At 54.4% G+C, this 23,953-nt stretch overlaps 7 protein-coding genes across 7 annotated transcripts; 4 read left to right on the top strand and 3 right to left on the bottom strand.

Moving 5' to 3' along the window:
* Positions 1 to 1,114: 1,114 nt before the first annotated feature.
* A1O7_00941 (chloride channel 3) lies at positions 1,115 to 3,786 on the bottom strand (the record flags this gene model as incomplete). Its single annotated transcript, XM_007754981.1, has 2 exons — positions 1,115 to 3,653; positions 3,704 to 3,786. The coding sequence occupies 2 exons, from the start codon at positions 3,784 to 3,786 to the stop codon at positions 1,115 to 1,117; spliced, it is 2,622 nt and encodes an 873-aa protein (XP_007753171.1).
* Positions 3,787 to 4,930: 1,144 nt separating this feature from the next.
* Positions 4,931 to 6,744, top strand: A1O7_00940 (T-complex protein 1, theta subunit; the record flags this gene model as incomplete). Its single annotated transcript, XM_007754980.1, has 2 exons — positions 4,931 to 5,023; positions 5,074 to 6,744. The coding sequence occupies 2 exons, from the start codon at positions 4,931 to 4,933 to the stop codon at positions 6,742 to 6,744; spliced, it is 1,764 nt and encodes a 587-aa protein (XP_007753170.1).
* Positions 6,745 to 7,451: 707 nt separating this feature from the next.
* On the bottom strand, positions 7,452 to 11,702 carry A1O7_00939 (L-aminoadipate-semialdehyde dehydrogenase; the record flags this gene model as incomplete). The annotated part of the gene is made up of 1 exon (XM_007754979.1): positions 7,452 to 11,702. One exon carries the CDS (start codon positions 11,700 to 11,702, stop codon positions 7,452 to 7,454), a length of 4,251 nt encoding a protein of 1,416 aa, XP_007753169.1.
* Positions 11,703 to 12,655: 953 nt separating this feature from the next.
* A1O7_00938 (uncharacterized protein) lies at positions 12,656 to 14,359 on the top strand (the record flags this gene model as incomplete). Its single annotated transcript, XM_007754978.1, has 2 exons — positions 12,656 to 13,520; positions 13,572 to 14,359. 2 exons carry the CDS (start codon positions 12,656 to 12,658, stop codon positions 14,357 to 14,359), a joined length of 1,653 nt encoding a protein of 550 aa, XP_007753168.1.
* Positions 14,360 to 15,235: 876 nt separating this feature from the next.
* Positions 15,236 to 16,099, top strand: A1O7_00937 (uncharacterized protein; the record flags this gene model as incomplete). The annotated part of the gene is made up of 1 exon (XM_007754977.1): positions 15,236 to 16,099. One exon carries the CDS (start codon positions 15,236 to 15,238, stop codon positions 16,097 to 16,099), a length of 864 nt encoding a protein of 287 aa, XP_007753167.1.
* Positions 16,100 to 16,752: 653 nt separating this feature from the next.
* On the bottom strand, positions 16,753 to 17,347 carry A1O7_00936 (NADH dehydrogenase (ubiquinone) 1 beta subcomplex 8; the record flags this gene model as incomplete). The annotated part of the gene is made up of 2 exons (XM_007754976.1): positions 16,753 to 16,866; positions 16,919 to 17,347. The coding sequence occupies 2 exons, from the start codon at positions 17,345 to 17,347 to the stop codon at positions 16,753 to 16,755; spliced, it is 543 nt and encodes a 180-aa protein (XP_007753166.1).
* A 588-nt stretch (positions 17,348 to 17,935) lies between these two features.
* Positions 17,936 to 23,050, top strand: A1O7_00935 (adenosinetriphosphatase; the record flags this gene model as incomplete). The annotated part of the gene is made up of 2 exons (XM_007754975.1): positions 17,936 to 17,999; positions 18,054 to 23,050. The coding sequence occupies 2 exons, from the start codon at positions 17,936 to 17,938 to the stop codon at positions 23,048 to 23,050; spliced, it is 5,061 nt and encodes a 1,686-aa protein (XP_007753165.1).
* Between the last annotated feature and the right edge of the window lie 903 nt (positions 23,051 to 23,953).

Raw genomic sequence — 23,953 nt, 5'->3', positions numbered from 1 at the left:
AGCCGTATCTACTCCACCGGCTTCTAGCGGATGACCGAGTCCTCGCTTAATTTCCTCGTGGCCTCTGTCGATCATGACCGCTTTTGATCATTGCCCCTAGAGCTGCTGGAGCTTCAGGCTTCAGGCAAATTCGGTGCAACTCTGGGCTTTGCAGCTGCACGGTACCCACTTCAATTGCATGGCTCACTTTTACCAACTCAAGCTAGCTCACAGGTGCGTTGAGAATCGCTGGCCATAATCAGCAGGAAAGTGACCGTGGGCACTACGGTGCGGTGTGTCGATAGTACGAGTGTTATTGCAAGCACGTTGAACTGCCGATCCGGCCTGCCTCGCCTGGAAACCCCAGGCGGCCCAGCACCCGCGGGAAGAACGTGGTGCTGATCATTTCGCTTGGGCAAAAGGGGATCGTCAGGAGGAGCAGGAGGACCCAAACAAACTCGCGGGGCTTCGGCTCACCTGCATCGTTTCCAGTCTCGAAGATAGTGGGCGAATTGGGGGCCCGGGACTTGACCACGACCAATGATGGGCGAGCCCCTTTTCTGTTGGCATTGAATGGCCCGAAATCAATTGCGTCTTTTGCTCGTGGCAACTCGACCGCCTGTAAGACTCTGGAGCTCGCCACAGCAAGAAGCGAGGGACTAGAGCATAGTATGGCGGAAATGGAGGCCATCAGTAGCGTGCTCGTGCTGCTTGAATACTGTGGTATGTCTCTAAGCGGCATTGTTCCAATTCTTTCTCGGCTGCGGGCCATCAGCTGAGCTCCTGCCCTTTTCTGTTCAAGGGCATTCCAAAGCGATCCCCTGAACTTTGCGAGATGCAAGTACAGCACTACTGTGGACATGGACAAGTCCCAGGGCGTGTGCACTACCCCAACATGGTTGGCCTTGAGGGAGATCAACGTGCGGGAGACGGAATCCCCCAGCAGTATCGCGTAGCGATGCAGCTCCCGCTTTCAGTGCGGCAAGGAGCCGGCACATTATTTTAGCTAGAAAGTCTCAGCTCGTGGTCTGACATATTGGCCGACGCGCAGAAGCGAAGGTCGAGGCTTCAATAGATAGATCAGCTTCACAGAAGCGAAGGGTCGAGGCTTCAATAATAAGAGAGACTGTTTTCTCTATCCAGGCATTCTTTGATGATGTTGGTCGCCTGAATGCGCCTGCAAGAGCCCCCTTGCTTCTTCTGGGCCTTCGTCGTCCCCTGGTTGCAACCCACTCTCATGAAGGGCTTCCGCACCAGGCATGAAGCCTGTAGCCTTGCTTCCACCTTCCGATGCAGACAATATCCACCAAACGTCTTTCTTGGTGAGAATGCCCTTGAAAGCACCACGTTCCACGAAGAGCAGGTGGCGAAGCCCGAGTTTTTGGAACATACTCACCGCCAGTTGCAGTGAACTTTTGGCGTTCAGTGTGATCGGAGTGTGGTCCATCCAGGGCCGCAGGTCTATACCGCGGCCTCGCGCGAGGTTCGCAAGGTGGCTGAAATAACATGGGGTACGTTCGTCCACGGGTTCAGTGTGAGGCCCCGACGCATTGCTGTTGGGGTTTGTCGCACGTTCCAGCGCGAACACCAGTTCGGCACGGGAGATATACCCGAGGAATGTGTTGTCGCAGGGTGCCTGGCGGTTTCCAGTCGACCCGTCGACTGTTTTGAGACTTCTTTCGCTGGTCATGTTTCCGAACGCTACCACGGGGAAGCCGCGGTAGGAAGTTGTACGCAGAATGCTCTGCAAGGACTTGACAGTATAGGGTCGATTGGCATCGAAGCACTTCATCTCCTCCACCCTTGTCATCACGCTAGACACCAGCACATGTGGCATGGTTGTGTCGTCTTTGTTTTCCAGATAAGGATACTCGTTGAACTGAATCCAAGATTCATAGATCCCTCGCGTAGAAAAGACGTCTCCAATCCACTTGGCAAGCATGACAGCTATCATGATCGGGAGGACATAGGTGAGTGCACCAGTCAGTTCAAACATGATAACCACTATGGAGGCTGTCATTCTTGTTACTCCGGCAAGGGCTGAAGCGGCACCGACAATAGCATATGTGCCAGGAGTGACACAGAGGCCCTCGGCCTCGCAAGTAGCGAATATGAAGGACGGCGAGAAGTGCTTGTGTAGTAGTTCCACAACTACTCCCAGCGCCCGGCCATAGAGAGCACCAATCGCCAAGGTAGGCAATATAATGCCAGCTGGTATCTGCAGACCAAAGGTAATGCTTGCAAGGAGAAACGCCAATTGAGATGCGGCTACCAAGAGCCAGACCATCGACAGAGCTCCGCCCGTTGTGGCCCGGCAGAGACCGAAGATGTCGTTGTTGCCGATAGTGTCGCACTCTGCGAAAAGATAGTAGACGAGTTCAGACATCTGAGCTCTCATGAACAGATTAGGATAGTTGACAACTGCCGATAGCGCAGAGACAGCCAGGACTTCCAAAACTGGCCTCTCTCGGAAGGGGTATGCTTGCGACTTTCGCAGCCGCGCGATGAACATGTTCAACTTGATAAACAAGCCGCCATAGATTCCACCGGTGACGCCGAGAAGTGTGAATGGCACCAGCTCGAAGCCGTGCCAGCCAGTGGTGTAGGTAACCTGGTAGAGGACAATCTTTCCGGTGTGAAAGGGGTTCAGCGCTTGGAGTGTCACCGCTGCGACCATAGCACAGACAAATGATTGCCACATCGTCTTGTCGGGAAAGTAATAGGATAGCTGCTCGAGTGAGAACAGGACTCCGCCAATGGGCGCACCAAAGGCAACCGAGATGCCCGATGCAGCAGCAGCAGAGAGGACTTCTCGCTTTCGGGCTTCATTTTGGCTGAGTGACTCGAAGGGTTTCATGATGATATTGGCACAGCAGCAAGCCAGATGAACAAACGGGCCTTCTTTGCCCAGCCACATGCCTGACGACACTGCCAGGGTCAGGCCCAGAGACTTTGTGACCAAAGTCCAAGTTCCAAGGAAGCGTCTTATGACGAAGCCGCCCAAGACAGTCTTAATCTCTGGTATGCCGCTGTGTTTGGCGTATGTAGAAAAGTGCTTGACCAGTACTGCGGCCGAAACGGCGAACAAGATAGAGAAAATGATGAAGAAACAGTAGCCCGTGACGAACTGACCTGCCTTGGCTCCGATACCCAGTGCCTCTGGCCAAGGGGTCCAATCTTGACACTGAGCGAACTCATCGTGGCCCCAGCAGCAGAACTGTTTGTTGAGGTAGAAGTCACCACCTCCGACACCTTTCTTGCAATAACCCGTCTTGATGTCTCCAAGCCAGTCTGAGGCAATGTTGATGAATGCGGCTACACATCCAACCGCTATTCCGCTGGCCACGAGTACAATCCACACATGGCTTGCATCCAGCAGTTGTCTCAGACTCCCGACGAAACCCTTGTGAACTGCCAGCAACGTCCGCAGCCGTTGCCGCTCCTTTGTGTATTCATAGATCCAGTCGATCCCAGTCAGGTCATCGTAACCTACTCGTCTGCCAGGTCCCTCCACGTACCAGTCAGGAGGCACGTCCTGTTTGCGGTCCGTGTCTTCGGCGCTCGCCACGGGGTCGACTTCAGCTGATTGCGGAGATGGGAGGGTCTTGCTGGAAGCCGCCGTGGGTGAGGAGTGAGGGTTCATCGACAGGTCGCCTGGTCCTGAGTGGCGCGGCCTTGGACTGGCAGTCAGGTGAGGCTAGCGATAGAATGCATAGAGGCTTACCTAGAAGATAGATCGGCCGCATCGTCTTCGTTCAGCAGGTCCCGGTCACTCTCACCACCGTCATCGTTCGTGTTGCCGGGCATGGTTGAAGAATTCCGCAATCGTCCTGGGATCGGAAAGCACAGTCATCCTCCTTGTGATCTCGGTAATGTATCATCAGTGAGACTGGCCGGTGATCGACGCTGCAGCCATCTCCCAAATCTGGGGAAGGAGGAAGGAAGCGCATACGCGACGGTCTTAGCGCCTTGGCGCCTCCAGCAGAGAAAAGGCTACGAGGCTGCCATGCCGCTCTTACCCGCGCCCACACACTACCAGCCCACTTGTTCAATTTACAGACGAAAGCAGCTAAAGGTGATCAGCCCGTGAGGAGCAGGGGTTGTGCTTGATGTATATGAGCACACCGAGACATGTTTCTCGGATAATTTGGCTACGAGTCAGTCATCGCTTGTATTTCTGAGTTGTGGTCTGATCTGCCGCTGAGCAAGGTATGCTGGATAGATACCCCGGTATCTTCACCAAGCGGCAGTACCAGACGCATTCCTCCTTTGAGCGGAGAAGGACTGCATGAATAGTCTCAGCAAAGTTCGTGCTGTCAAGCGAGAAGCGGGGACGAGACCATTCTGTCCAAAGCGGCATGTCCCCGGATTCTCGAATCCTCCAACTACATACCTGATACCAAGATCACGCTCACCAAATCGCGATGGAGAGGGCGAGTGTCGACGCGTCCGGAAGGAAGCGTCGTGTTCCGATTTTCTTCTTCGGCAGAGCTCCATGACCTTTATGGATTCTCGAGCTGACGACCGTGACAGGAGAGCAAAATGCGGGAAGTCGGTGAGCAAGAGAAGCGCCCTCAGCCAAGGACCGTGACTTGAATTTTGCACTCTGTAGGGAGTAGCACAGGCAGAGTAACTCCGTCAAATTCTGTAGAGACCTGAAAGAGCCATTTGATGTGGTTACCGAATCAGGCCGTGCACGGGGCGCTATATTTTTTTGTGGTCGAATCAAAGGCGCTCGCCGAGCTTTTAACGTTTGACACGTCCACCACGTCTCTAAAATAATTGCTTTGCTTCTCCGTAGACTAAAGCGGCACCTGATTTCCATCGCTTGGCAAGGCCGACATTCAGCCTTGCCATCTCCAACTAAATTTTGTCCGCCGCATTCGACTGTATTCAGTCGGCTTCGCTCGTCGCAATCACCATTCTCGATCCTGCCATACGCCTACTCCGGATGTCGCTCACAATACCGCAGGCCTCGCAGGCGGGGCTGTTCAAGCCTGGCTACAATAGCTACGACGCCGAAGATGGGGCCGTTATCCGCAATGTAGGCCTGCCCTCTCCTCAGGCGCCTCGTGTACTGACTGCTGTGGACAGATTGATGCCTGCAGAACGATCGCTCAGACGGTGCAAACCTCACTCGGTCCCTATGGACGCAATAAGATTGTTATCAACCATCTGGCAAAGATGATATTGACCTCGGATGCGGCCACCATCTTGCGAGAATTGGACGTTGTACACCCGGCCGCAAAGTTACTCGTCATGGCCAGTCAACAGCAGGAAGCAGAGATGGGTGACGGCACAAACATGGTCATCGTTCTCGCCGGAGAGTTACTGAAGAAGGCCGAGGAACTCATCCGCATGGGCCTGAAAACAAGCGACATCGTGTCAGGCTACGAAAAGGCCCAAGCATATGCCTTGAAGTGCTTGGAGGATCTTGAAGTCGACACCGTCGCAGACGTCCGCTCGGCCGAAGAGTTGAGCAAATCCCTTCGAACCGTGGTCGCCTCCAAACAGTCCGGGTCTGAGGACGTTCTCTCCCAGCTGATCGCCCAAGCCGTGCTCGCCGTCCTGCCCAAGAATCCCGTAAACTTCAACGTCGACAACATTCGGGTGGTGAAGATCATGGGGGGGGATCTCTCTGCCTCGAGAGTCGTCAAGGGCATGGTGTTCGGTCGTGAGCCAGATGGGACAGTGAAGCGCGCGAAGAAGGCCAAAGTGGCAGTCTTCTCATGTCCGATTGACATATCCCAAACAGAGACAAAGGGAACGGTGCTTTTGAAGAACGCACAGGAAATGTTGGACTTTTCCAAAGGCGAGGAATCACAACTCGAAAATGCCATCCGCGAAATCTACGACACAGGCGTGCGCGTCATCGTGGCCGGCGCGACAATTGGCGAGCTAGCCCTCCACTACCTGAACAGGTTCGGCGTCCTCGTCATCAAGATAATGTCGAAATTCGAACTCCGCCGGCTGTGTAGTGTCTGCAACGCTACACCTTTGGCTCGGCTGGGTGCACCCATGCCCGACGAGATGGGCAGCATTGACGTCGTCGAAACGACAGAGATTGGGGGCGACCGAGTGACCGTCTTTCGCCAGGAGTCCGACACAGCAACAACCCGAACAGCCACCATCGTCCTTAGAGGAGCAACGCAAAACCACCTGGACGACGTCGAAAGAGCCATTGACGACGGTGTCAATGTGATCAAGGCGGTCACGCGCGATCCTAGACTGGTACCCGGCGCAGGCGCAACAGAAATGCAACTCGTCGAACGGCTCAGCCATTTCGCAGACAAGACACCTGGACTGGCTCAATACGCGATAAAGAAATATGCCGAGGCGTTTGAGGTCATCCCGAGAACGTTGGCGGAAAGTGCCGGCTTAGACGCCACCGAGGTGTTGGCCAGACTGTACACGGCACATCAACGACGGATAGGCAGCTCGAGCGAAATGAAATCCCGAGAACAGACGAATGGCTCCCGCGACGAGAGTGATGATGAAGACGAGGAGGATGAATCATCTGGAAGCTCGGACGAATCCGAAGAGCCATATTGGACGACAGGCGTCGACTTGGAGGTGTCAGACCCGTCAGGTGTGCTTGACGCCACGGAGGACGGTATCCTCGACTTGCTGGTCACGAAGTCGTGGGCCATAAGACTGGCCACCGAAGCCGCCAGGACAATTTTGAGCGTCGATCAGATCATCGTCGCGCGCCAGGCCGGTGGTCCTAAACCGCCGGGGCCAAACCCCAATTGGGACGAGGATTAAGAAAGGGCGATAGTTCAACGCATGAAGCAGATGGACTGTGACGAACAATGAGAGCTCCTACACACGGATGTTTGCGAGAAAGACTTTGATCGCCTGCCGCAAGTCTCTCTCCCGCCCGAGCACCAATCCTACGAGGAAAACATTCTGCCATCTGACGCACTCCCACCCCAGGATATCGATAAGCAAGCGTTCAATCCGAGGATGTCGCTCTTCTAAGATATCCAGGGCGATGCTGACCTTGGAAGCTGGCTTTGCCGTGGCTGCCAGCAGCGTATGGAGGGAGAGACTAGCTGCCGCTGATTGCGGCTCTCATTCACGTAGAGGGACACGACACTGATGATCAGATAGCTTCTGTACTTGCTGGTACAGTAGAGCTAGCCGCCTGAGGCTAAAACTGAAGCTGAAGCTGGCAGAAGTACATTATGCTGTATGCAAAAGATTCGAAAAGCACTTTTCGTTCCGGCTTTGAAGCCTTCCTTATTCACGTTCTGTGTGTTGCTCTCCTTTCCAGCCTTACGTTCTTCTCTCCTAGCATCCGGCTTGCCAACTAGAGGCGCTTTTACCGGGCCACCCACCACGTCGTAGCACAGCGTACGCGTGTGTATCCGTCCCGGTCGGTTCTTCTGTCTAAATCCACCTACTACCCATCCAGCTACTCCGTCATTCTCTCCTCACCGGTCAATGGGTCGCTCAGTCGCTCGTCAATCTCAAGCCAACCCACCCCGTCCGCCCACTGCCTTCATCGCCTGCCTCTGCTCCTCACTCACTTTGACCTGTGGCAACGTCTTGACGCCGGCGTCCCCCTGGGCACCAGGCCGGGGCAGAAACCCAATCTCCACGAGATAAGCCAGATACAAGCCCACCTCGCGCTTGGTGACGCCGGCGCCCGTGCTGACGTCCTCGCCCGTCCACTTGGCATCCTCATACAACGCCCTCTCCGCATTGGTATCGTCGAGCTCCGGCGCACGCGTATCGCTCGGGAGATCGTTGGCCACGAACGTGAACAGCGGCATCAGCGCAAAGTCCTCGTGGCTGGCGACGTAGTGCTCGAGCGACGACGCCCAGGGGACATAGTCCGTCAGCTTGGCCTCGTAGCCGTACGTCTGCAGCGTGGCGAGGTATTGGTTGAAGCGCAGCCGAGGGTGGCCCGTGATCTGGGCGACTGAGACGCCTGCTCGGCCGTCGGACGAGGGCGCCACCTTTGGAGGGTGGAATGCGCACGCCACCACCGTCCTGGCCACATGGTCCACGGGCACCATGTTCACGGTGTTGTTGATGTTCGGGCGCGTGCCTAGCTGGACACACCCCTTCAGCATGCGGATCAGGAAATCGTCCGTGTTCGTGACGCCGGTGTGCGAGTCGCCCAGCACGTAGCCCGGCCGGACGATGCATCCGGTCAGCCCGCGGCGGCCGGCTTCGCGACACAAGTATTCGGCCACCCACTTGCTCTGGCCGTAGCCGGTGCCCAGCCCGGTGCGCGAGCCTGAGAGGTCGTCGTCCTCCGAGATGCCTTCCCCGCCGGCGGCGAGGATGCGCTCGGACTCGTGCACAAAGTGCTCGTGGTCGAGGACCGATGTGGATGACACGAAGGCAAACAGTTTGGGCTTCCCCTCCGCCGCGAGCTTCATGGCTTCAATGGTCCCCATTACGTTGGGCGCCTTCAACGTTGAGTACGTGTTGATCCAGTGCACTTGGGCGCCGTTGTGGATCACCACGTCGGCTTCAGAAACAACTTGTTGCCATTGTGGGTCTGGCAGGCCGAAGCGAGCAGGTCCCAGGGACCCCACGACGCATTGAATACGCGATTCCCATGATAGTTTCCAGACGCCGTACGCTTGACATGTCGTCTTGACACGGGAGGTGGCTGTGGCTTCGTCCTTGGCACGGACGAGCAAGATGACCTTCTGGACCTGGGGACTTTGGCGGTCGAGGAGGTCTTTGAGGATATATGAGCCGAGAAACCCCGTCGCGCCGGTGAGGAATACTACTGGCACGGTTGGCACTTTGGCTGATGCAGCAGGGAACGACGCTGGAAGTAGGTTGGCCAGCTTGAATGCGTCTTCGCCGTATTCCTCTTCAGCCTTGACGCCGTTGGTTTGGGCTCCGTTGGTATCGACTGCGTCTCCGCCTTCAAGAGAGTCGGCCGCTCGAAGGTTGTCGATGACTGCGGCCATCTCCTTCAGCGTGTGTCGGTTGTAGATCTTGCTGATTGCAAGGTTTACGCCGAGCGTCCTCCTGACTTGGTAGGCAAGTTGCTGTGCCTTCATACTTTCGCCACCGATCTCAAAGAATGAGTCACTCGGCTTGATGGTCTTAGGAATCAACCCCGGTACAAGCTTGGCCCAGATGTGTGCGAGAGCAAGCTCACCTTCCGTCAGCTGTTGCAGCATTGACGATTTTCGTCGGGTTCGTGCTGACAGCATACCCATGTCCGGGAACGGCAGTTTTGGCTTGTCGATCTTGCCATTGGGATTCAGTGGCATCGCCTTCATGGGCACGATCACTGAAGGAACGGCATATGCTGGCAGCTTGGTGCGCAGATACTCTTGCACCTCCCTCTGCAAGACTCGAAACCGTTCTACTCTTCCGACCAAGGTACCGTCATCGGGAATGTCCTCGACGCCTTTCTCCGAGAGAAACTGCGTCCATGCTTTCATCTGGGGGACAATGTAGCTGACCAGCGTCTGTTCCTCGAACTTGTCTCTTCGAACGAGCGTGACGTTTTCACGCACCAGCGGATGCTGGGACAGGTGCGTGTCAATCTCACCAAGCTCGATTCTGAACCCTCTGATTTTGACTTGGTCATCTGCCCTGCCAGAACATTCCACATCTCCCGTGGGCGTGTAACGGCCAAGATCACCACTTCTGTAGAGCCGATCGCGCGCTCCGAGGTAGTACTTCGCCCAGGGTTCGTTTTTGAATTTCTCCTCGAATCTCGCCTTGTCCAACGCCAGACCCCTCTCGTGACCGGGGAACCAGTTGTTGACGAATTTCTTGGCAGTCAGCTCTGGAGTTCCCAGATATTCTTCTGCGAGGCCTGAAGCTCGAACATATATTTCTCCAATTTCGCCAACAGCGCACAGCTTGGTACGGTCGAACCGGTTGACCACCAACATCTGGACATTGTACATGCCTCGGCCTGCCGGGATGACGTCTTTCATGCCATCAAGGAAGCCTTCTCTTTCATTTCGTGAAGGGATCTCGTAATAGCTGACGGCTCTTTGGGTTTCGGTAGTCCCGTACATATTCACGATCCGGACATTCGGGGCTAGACTCTGTAGCGATCGGCAATCTCGCTTAATCAGAATGTCCCCAACGAAGAAGGCATGATGAAGGCTTTCGAATCTGGCAGTCGCGCCTCCAACTAAGATCTGACCCATGGCTGGGGTCAGATGTGTGACGGTTGCGCCGTGCTCTTTCATCCATTCCGCCAAAAGCTCATTCTGGATGTCGTTCTTGGAAGGTACCAGCAGCTGCGCACCGAGGAACAACGGGGTGAACATATCCCGTTGTATCGGATCGTGCGCAATTCCACTGAGCATGGTGAATTTATCCCTCTCGGAGAGATTGAATGTCTTTGCCATCCAGTCAAAGTAGAATGCTAATGAGTAGTGACGGCCACGGACGCCCTTCGGCTTGCCTTCAGAGCCGGACGTGAATGATAGGGTTGGGGTGGAATCTGGCCCTACTACAACACCCGGGCTCCTCGTACTACTGCCTCTGACGGCCTGGAAGACATCTGCTCCATTCACCTCACCGCCCCGAAGTAGGCCGTCATCCTGCAGGCGTAAGGCGGGGACTTCAGTCTTCAGCTCCAGGTTGTCGTGGATGAAGCCTCGGACCTTTTCGGAAAGTTCACCGGCATCCTGCGTGGCTTTGTCGATTATCACGAGCGCTCTCGGGCGTGAGACGTCCAGATAGATATTCTGTCTGTCTGGTGGGTAGGCCGGATCTAGCACGGAGAACGTGCCGCCGGCCTTCAGTGTGCCCATCACTGCAACGACGAGATCAACTCCTCGGTAAGAGTAAATCATAACCACATCGCCTCTCTCTAACCCAGACTGGACCAAATGGTGGGCAAGGATGTTTGACGCTTCGTGGATTTGCTGATAAGTGAACCTCCGCTCTGGGCTGTCCTCCGACTTCGTCTCCACCACACACGTTCTGTCAGGGTGAGCTTCGGCATTTGCAGCAAATATGTCGTGAATGGCACCGCGAAATGAGGACCACTCAAGGTCACTTGTAGGATCAGGAATCAGTGCCTTTTCCTCGGTAGTGATAAAGGGAATGCCCCCAAGAGGGGCATTGACCTCCGCTGCGGCATTCTCCAGCAGTTTGGTGAGTTGAGCCAAAACACCCGCTATTCTGTTACTCGAGACAAGACGCTGGTTGTAGCGCGCAGTCAGGCGTAAGTCACCTGTGGATGAGCAATAATATGTCAATAAGAAGTCTGTTGTTTCTGCCCCACCACTCACACCAGCGCCATCAATGTCGCTGTTAAGGGCAGCGAATCGGAACAGGATAGGTCGTTGCAATCGCTTCTGAAGTGCATCAAGCGGGATGACCCTGTCCGCAGCTACAGCACAAAGCTCCTCTACTCGCTTTGCGAGCTGTGAGAAGGACTCGCTGGCCGTCACGGATGCCTTCAGCACAAAAGAAGGAGCATTCAGTCCTGCGTTGGCACCGATACTGATGTCTTCATCACCAGTCAGTCTGCTCACGAGGATAATTAGCGCTGTCTGAACGATAGTCGTCACAGAGCCCAGGCCCGATAGTGACTTTAGGGCATTTGTAGTCGACGCCGGAGCGGACAGTGACTCCACCGCCTCAATCGGTCGCTTAGGTACATTCTCTGAAGCAGCTTCAGGGTAATCTCTTGTCAACGGCGATATTGTTTGATCCTGTAGGCGGTGAGCCCACCAGTCGAGCGCGTCCCCGGAGACCTTTTCAGGATCCATTGTTGAACTTGAGCACGTGGGCCAGCAGTGACTCCATACAATATGAAAATATTCTTGCTGCCGCTTGACGAAATACTCGGCCGAGATCGGCTAGAGTGGAGGCAGTCCATTAGCTAACTCTCATTGGTCTCTGCTCGAAGCCTTGCAGCCCAGTGAATGCCGTCACCGTCAAGCCACTGTGGCACTTGTGGCTGCGGACAGGACCACGTGAGGAGTTACGGAAAAGAAATCCGTCTCAGTTGTTTACCCGCACGACCCGTCCCTGCTATGGCGGACTCTTGAAACAGGTCATCTTGGGAATGGGCACGTCGACAGATACAAGCTGTCCAACACGGGAACCAGATCATGGGCAACTTGTTTCAGTCGGTGGCCTCCACAGGTGCCAAGTTCTTTATCCCGTTGGTCCATTTGTGTTAGATCGTCAACGACACATGCCGGAGATCTCGGGACTGGATAGCCAGATGCTAGGAGAAGTCGCTTGTCCTTTAGAGACCCCAGAGATCCCACGGACGCATTGTAGTGCTTGAATCGACTTGAGCATCTGGTTGCTACTGCAAGCAAGTTGTTTCCTCTGTCTACATCTCTGTTTGCATGTCGTCGGGCGGACAGCAGTCAGCGGTAGCGATACATAAGCGGTCTCCTCACGGGTACAAGTACTATGTTTTAGCCTCCTTTCAGAGTAAGCATAATACGCAATACGCCATCTCTTCCATTGTGCACTACCAAGTAAGTAGACCTTGGGTGTTGGCCAACAATGGCGAGGCCAGACCTATTAAGGGGGACCTCGAGACGCGAATGTGGAGGCAATGTCGTGGGAGACCGGATAAACGTCACTCCGGTTTCGCTTAGCGATTGAATGATGGCTCGATGTTCGCGCAGCACTTTTCGTGCTGTGCCCATCTTGGGTATCCTGTCGACAGTAGAAATCTCAAATCAGTATCTTCGCCCATGCGATGGAGGGTCTATACACCTGCTTGAGATGCGCAAGAGCTATCTCGGGCGGCGGTCGGAAACTGACGACTTCTAGACTTGTCCAGCAGATACCCAATCGTCGCAGCTTCACCTCGAGCTCCTCATTAAAGTCACTCCCACACAATCACTCGAGCGCAGACTCAACGACGAGTCCGAAGAGATCGATCCGGTCAGCATCTACCGCAGCAGCACCGGCAGCAGAAGAAGATAACTTCGAGCGCCACAACATCCCGCCGAGTGACTACGGCGAATGGCGAGCCCATGGACGAACTGTCCTCAGCCCTGACAACTTGTTCCATCCTTTCTCCCGATCGCCCATAGCAGCGATTCGACAGCGAGCACGGTTTATGAAACAGCATGCGCTATGCCCTCATCCTGCACATCAGCAAACTCGAGTGCCCACCTCACCGCACGACCCTGAGTCGAGAAAGATCGAAGGCGTCAGTAACGAACCGCCGGCACATGTGTCTTTCGAATGTCCAGACTGCGGAATAGCCACATACTGCTCAGAGGCACACTGGGCCGATGACTTTGAAGCACATCTGGAGATATGTGATACCCTGAGGCAGATAAATGAAGACGATCATGATCTGAGGTCTGGACGATGGTTTCCCGAGTTTGAATATCCGGGTCCGCAGATCGATGAGGCCTTGGTCAACATGACAAACTGGGATACATTTCTCTACACGCGCCAGTTCGAGGCAATAAATCACGATAGGAGCATGCGGCAGGCCACGAAGTTGTTGACCTACCCTGTCACCCTTGGGAGTGTTCTCCACGAGCTAAGCCCATACACAATCCGAACCGGAGGAAGACTTACTGCAGAGGGGTTAAAGAGTTTGTCAGGTAAGATAGCGTTGTCCGGCTGGGACTGAGAGGATGTTCTGACGACGACAGCATTACGATATACTTTGCATCCGCCCAAAACCGGCCAAGGCAAAGACATTAAAGGTCTGAGGCTCTCGAGTCCTCCTGTCCGATTATTCGTACTAGGAGCTCGAGCTGAATCTTCACTGCCCCGTGAGGTCTGGGCTCAACTATCCTACCTTTTCCCACAGGCGCTCATCCATCTCATCTTCATCGGTCCCGAGTCAATGGTGAACCGGGACTCAGAGTTTCCACTTCCCGAGCGAACACCCAGTAATCCTTTCGGAGCGATTGTCGAGGACCGAATATCCACAAAAATGAAAATCACCACTTACGTCGACTACTTCCACACCCTACACGAAGCCAATACTTTCTACCCTTACGACCCCTACTTCGACTGCTTCATGCTCTTTCACCCTGGCCTGGGCCATCCGGCGTCCTCGCTCGAATGGGAAAAGACCTTGCCCCAGCTGCTTGAGACGAAAGTCCCTGTAATATGCACCGGGTATACGGAATGGGACATGAATCGTGACTGGCAGTGGGTCATGGAGAAATGTGCAGGAGAAGTCGACCTTCTGATGGAACCTGGAGAGAATCGTTTCCGGTCGTTACGATGGGACTTGAACGACCTGGATCCTCAGGACATCAGTTGTGGAAACTGGGGTGTCTGGGCTTTTAGAGGCAAGAGGTATGTCCTAAGTTTTCTGTGTCATGAGATTGACTACGTTCGGCTGGATTCCCGGCTGGAAATTATTCGAATACCCTTGCTGACCACGGTGACCCATAGGTACGAGGCAACGACACGGGACACTACCTGAAGCGAAGCAATCCCTCGACCCTGTACAAATATTTCAGGATACTGGGCCCGAGTGGGTTCAGAGTATCAAAATCGGCCAGACGCGCCTTGCGGTACTCGCGCAGTATTGAGAGTTACTATACGGACAATCCAAGCCGCTGTGTATGCAAGCCCCGCTTGTAGAGTCTTGCCTCTGTATAAGCATTTGACGCCCAGCCGGATTGCTTGTGCCGTGCTAGGACGTTATCTCGTACGATTCACCTTCGAGAACGCTTCAAGCTTTGATCTGCATCACAACCTGCAGGCTGATAGGGCCGCCGCAAGATCGTGATGTCAGGCTTTCCGCTGGGCAGATTCGGTCCGTCACAAGGCACAGGGAGGGCTTGCATAAGCCAAGCATTGGATATGTGCAAGATTCATCTCGTGGATCGCTCTGGAGTCGAGCTTTTCTGAAAGGCGAGTTTGGGCACTGCCTCCCGCTCGCTGGAATCCTGACGTTTTTGGCGTATTCCCGCACGTATCGATAAGTGATTAGTGATGTTAGCGTGTGTGCTGTGGCCAATGTGAGCCCTGCGTCAAATACACGAGCGTCATGCTATCCAGAATCTGGGGTGAAGCCACGAACTTGCCACTGATCATCCATCACGTTCCGTTCCCTGTTTGTCTAAGGACGTATTTGCATTTTATCATTAAGTGGCAGTGCCCTACATCGCTCTCGAGTTTTCGCTTCTTTGTTCATATACATCAAGTGCGCGTCTGAAACTATTGCTCATATTGCACTTCTTTGTTTACCTCGGGCAAGCGCAGCGAACGACACATTGCAGCACTACACGGAGTTGAGTCAGACGCAGCAGACATCGATTGACACCCAACTTCACGTCGTAGACCAAGCGCAAATATGAAGGTGCTACAACTAGCCTCCCTTCTATACCTTACCTCCCTCGTCACGTCCGCTCCACCCCTTGCGCCATTGACGGACATCTCTGTTCGCGACACCTCCCCGCTCGACCAGTTCGCACACCTCGAAAAGCGCAAGGGCGGCGGAGGCGGTAAAGGAGGCGGCGGCGGTTCTTCCTCAGGAGGTTCCTCAAGCGGACGCACTGGGTCTGGTAGCAGTTCCGGTAGCAGTTCGGGTTCAGGCTCAGGTTCAACACGGCCCAACGGCCAACCATACTCATTTTCCCCGTCGAGCAACGTGGGTGGACGAACAGTTTCGGGCAGTGGCACACCCAAACAGTTTGGCAATCGATACGCAGGAGGAGCGGTAGTGCCTTACACTGCTGGCGCAAGGAGCCCTTCACTAGGCGTTGCGCCGTTCTTCATCGGGGCCGGTGCGCTTGCTTTCTTCCCAGCAATCTGGCTCTACGGCAGTGTATTTGCCTACCCCTACGCTTATCCCTACCACTGGATCGACAACGATGGGCAAAATCGCACCTCGAACGTCACATGTTTGTGTCAGCGGTACCAAGTCTGCGGATGCGACCCGGACAACAATTCGACATTCTTGAATCAAGTAGTCACCAATGGATCTACGACACCTGGTGCGCCCGTCAACACGAGCACTGTGCGCACAGTGACTTTCGACAATGGCACGACGGCCACTTACATCAATGGGAGTCTGGCCAATGGAACGACCGCCAGCGGTGGCACCGATCCGAGCGATTCGAGCCAGGTCAGTCCCGCAGTGAGGTTGGCTGTGGAGATGAGTGGGTACTGGGTTATGGTTCTCACCGTGGTGCTGGGTATCTGGACCGTTACTTAGAGCAGACGATTCTGTTGAGTGGACGGCACATCCTAGACTGCGACAGAGAAGCCTATGTATTTCACTTGAGAGCACCTATATGCTTTTGACTTGGAGCCAGTAAATGGGGATCAAGCACGCCTTCAGGGATGTTTACCGATTCTGGCATTTCGAATTGAACATTTGCAATGACTCCCCTTATGAGGAGTTGAATGAAGGGGGGGTTATATGCCTCGGGAGCACACATGCAGAGCGGCAAGTTTGGCCTTTTCATAGCTTTTCATACCCCGAGTTGGGAACAGATTTGTGGTGTAAAACACAACATTGGATGCGTTGTGCCGTTTCTTCAATCTTGGTTTTCATAACTTTCTTGAAGCTTAGTTGGTCACGCTGTAGCTATCAGGGTCCCTACGTCCCTCCCGTAAGCGCGTCAAGACCTTTTCCCATGGTAGGAATAAAGTAACTGGCAGTGCTGAGCAGGTCGTCGCCACAGCCTAAGATTCATCCACCACCGCGGTGTTTGGGTTACGGGTGCAAGCGTTAACCAGGAAAGGGCCTATGAGATGCGCAAGAGACCCCAGCATAACATTGAATTTCCGAAGTCTTGACCTATGTACAGTTCCTGCCAACGGACACCATGTTAATGACCCAGACGGCCTAGTACTTTGAGTCCTTCAGACCTGTGTCTCGCGGTCCTGGTTCAGCACGACGTCTCGTGATATCTGGGGCTTGTGTTGGAGATCGCCGGTTACCTGTTCGTCGTCCACGGGGTCACCTGCCATGCGCGCCTAGTATCTGTTAGCTGGAAGACAAGATCGAGTGTGCGTAGAGGGGGCTCACCCGCACGGCGCCAGGACCCCCAAGCTCTTCGAACAAGCCGCCCTCGTATTCCTTGGGAGCACTTGGTTTGCCCGGATATGTGGCCGACACTCCATAGTATATGCCCAGCACGGCCGAGATAAAGCCCGCCCACAGAAGCAGACCTCGGGCGGTGGACATGAAAGTATAGTCGTGCAGTGAGAAGACACCTAGGACGTCATTGTCTTCGTGGACGGGTTCACCGAAATTGCGCATTTCCTGCTTATCGTCCCAGTCGGCGTAGGGATCGCGTTTCGATCGCTTAATTCGGGGAGGGTTGATGTAGTTGTTGTTCTTGAGTGCAGTAGTTAGCATACTATCCGCCCGGACAAGTCTCAAATGCGGTGTTTGCGCACCATTTCTGGGTCGTCCTGCTGGTTCTCGACATCGGCTGGCGCCGCCTTTGCACATGTTGTACTGGAGAATGGAGCTCGTGGGAGGCCGAGTCGAGGTTGGAATTGCGGTGGTGGATGAGGTCGGGCGACGGATCGAGCTGACCTTGCCGCGAAGGCCACGGCTCGTCGAGAAAACATGTTGGATCGAAAGGGCCCCGAAGGAGCTGCACAAGGAGTCTCGCAGTTCCCGATCAGTGCATCGAGAGAATTAATCCGACCGTCGTGATTGTGGAGAGGTGAGGTTGCGGGCTGGTGAAGGCAAAGGAATGGGCAATGCTGGGCATTGATTGGGCTGAGGGGGGGAGGAAGCTGTCATGCTCAGTGCAGTCAGTGCCTGTTCTTCTCGCCCTGCGCTCACTTCCGATTTCCCTTCCACCTCGATATTTTCCACCAACGCACCCAACTTGCATCGCCCGTCAGCAGCCGACCGTTGTCGCGAGAACACTCAAACTTCGTTAGCCGCGCCTACTCGACCGGCTCTACATTCTGGCCCGCGATTCGACTACTTTGGCCTCCTACTGGTGGAACATGCCCGTCGTCAAATTGGTCGTTTTGTGAGGATACAATTTTGCCATGCCAGGCGCAGGACGAGTGACCGCGCCAGATGCCGACCCCGACCGGCGATTCTCTAACGCACTCCAACACTGCGGATCAGCAACGACAGCAAGGTATGCCTCATCATGAAAGTAATAGTCGACCCGTGTAAACTGACTCTTCATCAGACCCGCTGCATTACAGATCTCAGTCGCCTGTTCGCGTCCATGGAACCCCTCCCAACTCATCGGTCGAACACCATGACAGCCACGATAATGCCAATCACGAGCCACCGGCGAAGAAGCGGAAGGTTGCAGGGCCCGAGCATAAACAATCTCCTCGACCCGTCTCTCCCCCATGGAGACGGGTCGTCGCAGAGGGTCCGACATCCTTCGTAGTCGATGGTCGGCGGAAGTCTGGACGAACAAACATCATCCCTCTTGATCTGCAGCCCCAGTCGAATAAGAGGCAGACCCGCGCCGCGTTTGACAAAGTCAAGGAGGAACATCAGAAGCATGTCAAACCCGTGTACAACATCAACATGTCCGCACGAAAGTCCAACACTGAGGTTGTCGTCCCTTCACGCTCACCATCGGCCGTCAAGCGCGCTACTGCTCCTCCCACGAAGAGCCGCGATTCCGCCACCCAGGTGCATATCGCCAAGATAGAGAGCTTGCAAAGACAGATCAAAGAACTCGAGAAAGCCCGCTTCAAAACTTCACATACCCCGCAGCCCAAGTCCTCCAAGTCGCCTGGTCGTCCGGCCAGCGCTGGCGGCCGTCGCCCTCGGCTGAATTCGCTCAAGGTGAACGGTGTTCACAAAGAGCAACGACCCATTGGTGGCACAGTCACACTCGAACCAGGGAGCGACTCCAGCGACCTTGACAGTTCTCTGAGCGAGCCCGATGTGTCGTCCAGAGCACCAACCCCACCACTGACTTTGCGCAAAGTCGTCTTTCGTGTCCAATTACCTCCGCCCACTGTTGCAACTCCTGCCAATATCCCACCATCAAAGAAGTTCGCAAGTTTGGAAGAGTTCTTGGAAAAAGATGACACAGAGCCACGGCTGGCGGAGGACACCTTGACACAAGACCAGATCAAAAAGGAAGCCATGGTGAGGACCAAAGTGAGACAGGCACAAAAGCGAGGAGGAGTACTGGACAAGAAGTTGGTTGACACGCTGCCCAAGCACCAAGCTGAACCCAAAAGACAATATGCCCATCATGACCACCTGCTCGCGCACGTATTGCACTTTCGGAGACTTCTCGAGGTCGAGACCAAGGATCATAGGAGAAAGGCCCAGAACCTGGCTTATGAGGCAAAGAGATATGTTGAGGACAAGCAGAGTCGAAACAAGGTCAAAACCGTCGCTGAAATCGTGCAAGAACAGCGGGAGGCCTGCATTGCGGCTTACCGGTCTGTGGTCAAGGATGTCGACAAACTTTGGGCCGCCGTCAGGGCAGAGGTTAACGCCATGCGACAAAAGGAGTATGAGGAAGAGCAGCAAGCCAAGATGAAGGGCCACCTCGCGCGAGTGTTGGATCGGACTGATCAGATGCTGAGTCGGGCTGCGGAGCAGGACGGTTTGACCACGGATACGGACACAGACATGTCTATGGATGAAGCCATGGACTCGGAGTCAGAAAACAGTGAGCAAATGTCGGACAGCCAGACAGAATCCGAATCGGAAACAGATGGCCAGGATGCCGATGCTGAGATGTCACTCGAGGAACTGAAAAAGAAGTATGACAATCTACAGGACCTGGCAATAGAAGCCAGCGATGCAGAGGAGCCACCGGGTTTGATTGAAGACCAGCCAAGTCCAGATCCAGCTCAAGAAGAGTCAGACCCCGAGACAGAGATGGATTCGGAGTTTGACACAGATGAAAGCGAAGACGATGACGATGACCAGAACAGTGGTGAGGAAGATGAAGGTGACGAGGACGAAGATGAGCCTGATCTTCTCTCAATGCTTTTTTCGAAAGCTCAACGCGCGAAAATAGAGAAGGAAGTCGACCAGGAAGTCGAGATGGGAGAGTCCGAAAGTCGCAGCACTCACCTCGTGGAAGAACTTAGAGACGAGCCGAGGCCGGATGGCGATCAGGAGGTCGAGGACGGAGACTCCCCAAGTCGCGGCACTCGCCTTGTGGAAGAACTTACAGACGAGCCGAAGCCCGATGGCGACCAGTATGGAGGGCAGAACGTGCCAGATCATGGCGCCTCAGAAAAGGTTGAAGCCGGTGTTACAGGGCGGCTCGATGTGAAGTTGGAAGTTGTAGCAAGTCAACAGGGCGAAGACGCTATAGTTCGAGACGCAACCTCACCTTCCCATCTAGAGATACCTCACCTTCACTCGGAGGATGCGGTGAGTCAGGATCCCAGCACTCATACTTCTCCTCACACGACAGCCACCAAAGTCTCCGAGCCCGACTCTGTTTCCTCAATTGATGCTCAAATCGACCCGGCCCCGCCTGCCACACCTTCGGACACCAAGCCGACCATCGAGACACCTGTTCCGAGTCTATTACGAGGTACCCTGCGCGAGTACCAACACGAAGGCCTGGACTGGCTGGCCAATCTCTATGCGAAAGGACGGAGTGGGATTCTAGCAGACGAGATGGGTCTCGGCAAGACGATTCAGAGCATAGCGCTTCTGGCTCACCTTGCTGAAGTCCATGAGGTCTGGGGTCCCCATCTCATCGTTGTCCCAACAAGTGTCATGCTGAACTGGGAAATGGAGTTCAAGAAGTTCTTGCCTGGCTTCAAGGTCCTGACGTACTACGGTGATCAGACAGAACGAAAGGAAAAGAGAAGAGGGTGGTTGGCAGATGACAAGTTCAATGTCTGCATCACTTCATACCAGCTCGTCTTGAAAGACAAGGATTCTTTTAAGCGACGGAGATGGCACTACATGATTCTGGATGAAGCCCACAACATCAAGAACTTTCGCTCTGAGCGGTGGCAGACAATGATGACCTTCAACACCAGGGCTCGGCTGCTTTTGACCGGAACACCTCTTCAAAACAACCTGACTGAGCTGTGGTCACTGCTGTTCTTCCTCCACTATGGCCAAGAAGACCAGGGCGAGGACGACGCTTTCGCGGGCTTGAAGGAGTGGTCGGAGTGGTTCAGAAGGCCCGTCGAATCAATCCTCGAGCATGGCCGGCAGGTTCTGGATGAGGAAGACCGCGAGCAGGTCGCAAAACTGCACAAAGTCATCCGGCCGTTCCTTCTTCGCAGACTCAAAGCAGACGTTGAGAAACAGATGCCTGGTAAGTACGAACATGTGGAAATGTGTCGCCTGTCCAAGCGCCAACGCCAACTCTACGATGGCTTCATGTCAAGAGCTCAAACCAAGGAGACACTGGCATCTGGGAACTATTTGTCCATCATCAATGCACTGATGCAGCTGCGCAAAGTGTGCAACCATCCCGACCTGTTTGAAACGCGGCCTATCAACACATCACTCGCAATGCCTAAGGCTGCTTCGGCCGACTTCGAAATTACAGATTTCTTGGTGCGCCGGAGACTTATGCTGGACGCCTCGAACGATCTAGACCTCGACTTTTTGCAGTTGGCTCCGGTTTCCAATGAGGGGATGTCCATGATTGAGGTCATCGAGACTAGTAAACGACATGCGTACCACCAATTCAAGGGTCTACGTGAATCTCAGTCAAGGAGGGTCTTGTCCTCTTCCGGTGTCTTCTCCGGCAACGCACCGAGTCCTTTAGCATGGCGTGGAGACAATCGCATTGGCGTGCTCGGGTCGCTGGAAAATGTTGGGCGAAGAGCTCGGCTTCAGGAACTCGACCGCACCATGTATTACGAAGCCTACAGGCACCACCAGCACCCCATCTACGGCCGAGGCCTGGTCCAACGAGTTACCATCAACGCCAAATATGAGCGACTGTGCAGGCTCTCATCGCCTAGAGCCTTGTCCAAATGGTGGGAGGACGAGATGCCCGTTCAATTTTTCGACATGGTCCACTCTGTGCATTCACGATCCGAGCAAATGCAACCTTTCGTGGAAAAGTATGCGTGTGTCACTCCGTCTGTCGTGGCAACCGACCTCGCCACCAGAGCTGTAACCGAAGAAGGCGCCCAGCTCATCAGAGAAGCATCACAGTCAGCCTGGAGGTCTGACCGAGACAATCCAGATCCGTTCCACCTCGCTCGCATGAAACTATCAATCGCCTTCCCGGATAAGCGCCTCCTCCAATACGACTGTGGTAAGTTGCAGAGACTCGACAAACTCCTCCGGCAACTCCAAGCAGGAGGCCACCGTGCGCTGATCTTCACGCAAATGACCAAGGTCTTGGACATTCTGGAACAGTTCTTGAACATTCATGGTCACCGATACTTGCGACTTGACGGGGCGACCAAAATCGAGCAGCGCCAGATCCTTACCGAGAGATTCAACAACGACAACCGCATTCTGTGCTTCATCCTGTCTTCCCGCTCCGGCGGTCTCGGGATCAATCTTACCGGTGCAGATACTGTCATCTTCTATGATCTAGATTGGAACCCCGCCATGGACAAGCAGTGCACAGATCGGGCGCATCGAATCGGCCAAACTCGCGATGTGCATATCTACCGGTTTGTAAGCGAACACACCATCGAGAGCAACATCCTCCGAAAAGCCAATCAAAAGCAAATGCTCGACGATGTGGTCATCCAGGAAGGTGATTTCACGACGGATTACATGGCCCGGATGAGCTATCGGGATATGCTTGACAATGGTGAAGGAGAGGGCGAGCAAGACGAGGCCGGCAGAGCCATGGATCGTGTCCTCGGCACCACAGGGGACAAGAATATCGTTGTGCTTGAACAAGCTGAAGACCAGGAAGATCGGGCCGCGGCCAAGGTTGCAGCAAAGGAGATCCAGGTTACCGACGATGCCGACTTTGAGGATCAAGCAACCAGAGCGACCCCTCAGACGGGAGATGCTCGCAACACACCTACGGCAAGTACTGGTGGTGGTCTTGCAGGAAACGGACTCTCCAATGGCACAGACACAGCTCCTTCCGAGGTGGCCGAAGAGAGCGAGAAGTGGCATCACATTGATGAATATCTGATCCAGCTCCAGAGATATTTGATGAAGGACATCCCACTGGAGGGCGGGACGAATTTCAAGAAGGGCAAGAAAGGACGGCGGAGAGACGAGCATCGCGTCAGAAGGAGATGAGACGAAGCACTGTTCTTGGTAAGGCCGGTTATGGAGCCTAGGAGACAAGCCTTCAAGTGAGATGGGAAGATGGGTTGAAGTCGAGAGCTTACAAGCTCATGTACGAAACAGATAGTAAAGAGGTGTCTCTCGATGGGTAGGCAAAGGGTAGAGGGCTCACTCGGCTGGTCGCTGGAGCTACCTTACCCAGTGGAGCCGAGAGAGAGAAGTACTTCGCAAGTGTATTACATACATACCTACGACCGACATGTTCATAATATTCAGCCTTGTTCAGTATGGCTTTGACGGAGACTAGATAAGTGAGATCTTTCCGGATCTAGGCATCCATCCCTGTGGCTTGTTGTTGTAATATGTCATATGGTTACGAATCGTGCTCCGCCTCTCTAACAACAGTGTAGTACGGTAACGGTAAAACGGGAGCGCGCGAGTGTGCACCAGGGGCGAGCTTCGTAGCCAGCTACATAACTCCCTTCCTTGTCTGGCGAGCTACATAGCGTCTACTGCACACCGCCGTGTCGTTGTGTCATGTTGGGCTGGGCTGGGCTGGGCTGGGCTGAGTTCGTATCGTATCGTATCGTATCGTATTGTAAAGAGAGGTACAGGTACAGGTACAGATGGCCAGATTTAAGAAAGGGAGGTTACATGATACGTGTTTCGGAGAGCAGAACCTGGAGGTCTCTCCTTCCAAGACTGCAGAGGACACAGTATATATTGGTGGCGATGCTTCTTTGGGTCCGATGCTTTCGACATATGTACAAGGTGTACTGTATGTACTCAAAGGGGAATAAGGATCCATGGCTTTTACCGTGCATTGACCCCATGCATTAGGCCGGACGGCCTTTGGTATGCAGCGGCACTGGCAGGACAACAAACAACCACGTCTCCCGAAGCCATTGGAATGTT

The sequence above is a fragment of the Cladophialophora yegresii genome (genome assembly GCF_000585515.1).
Source record: "Cladophialophora yegresii CBS 114405 chromosome Unknown aczIN-supercont1.1, whole genome shotgun sequence".
Lineage (NCBI taxonomy): Eukaryota > Fungi > Ascomycota > Eurotiomycetes > Chaetothyriales > Herpotrichiellaceae > Cladophialophora > Cladophialophora yegresii.
The sequence above is the reverse complement of the archived record's forward strand: the minus strand, read 5'-3'. Positions and strand labels throughout refer to the sequence as shown.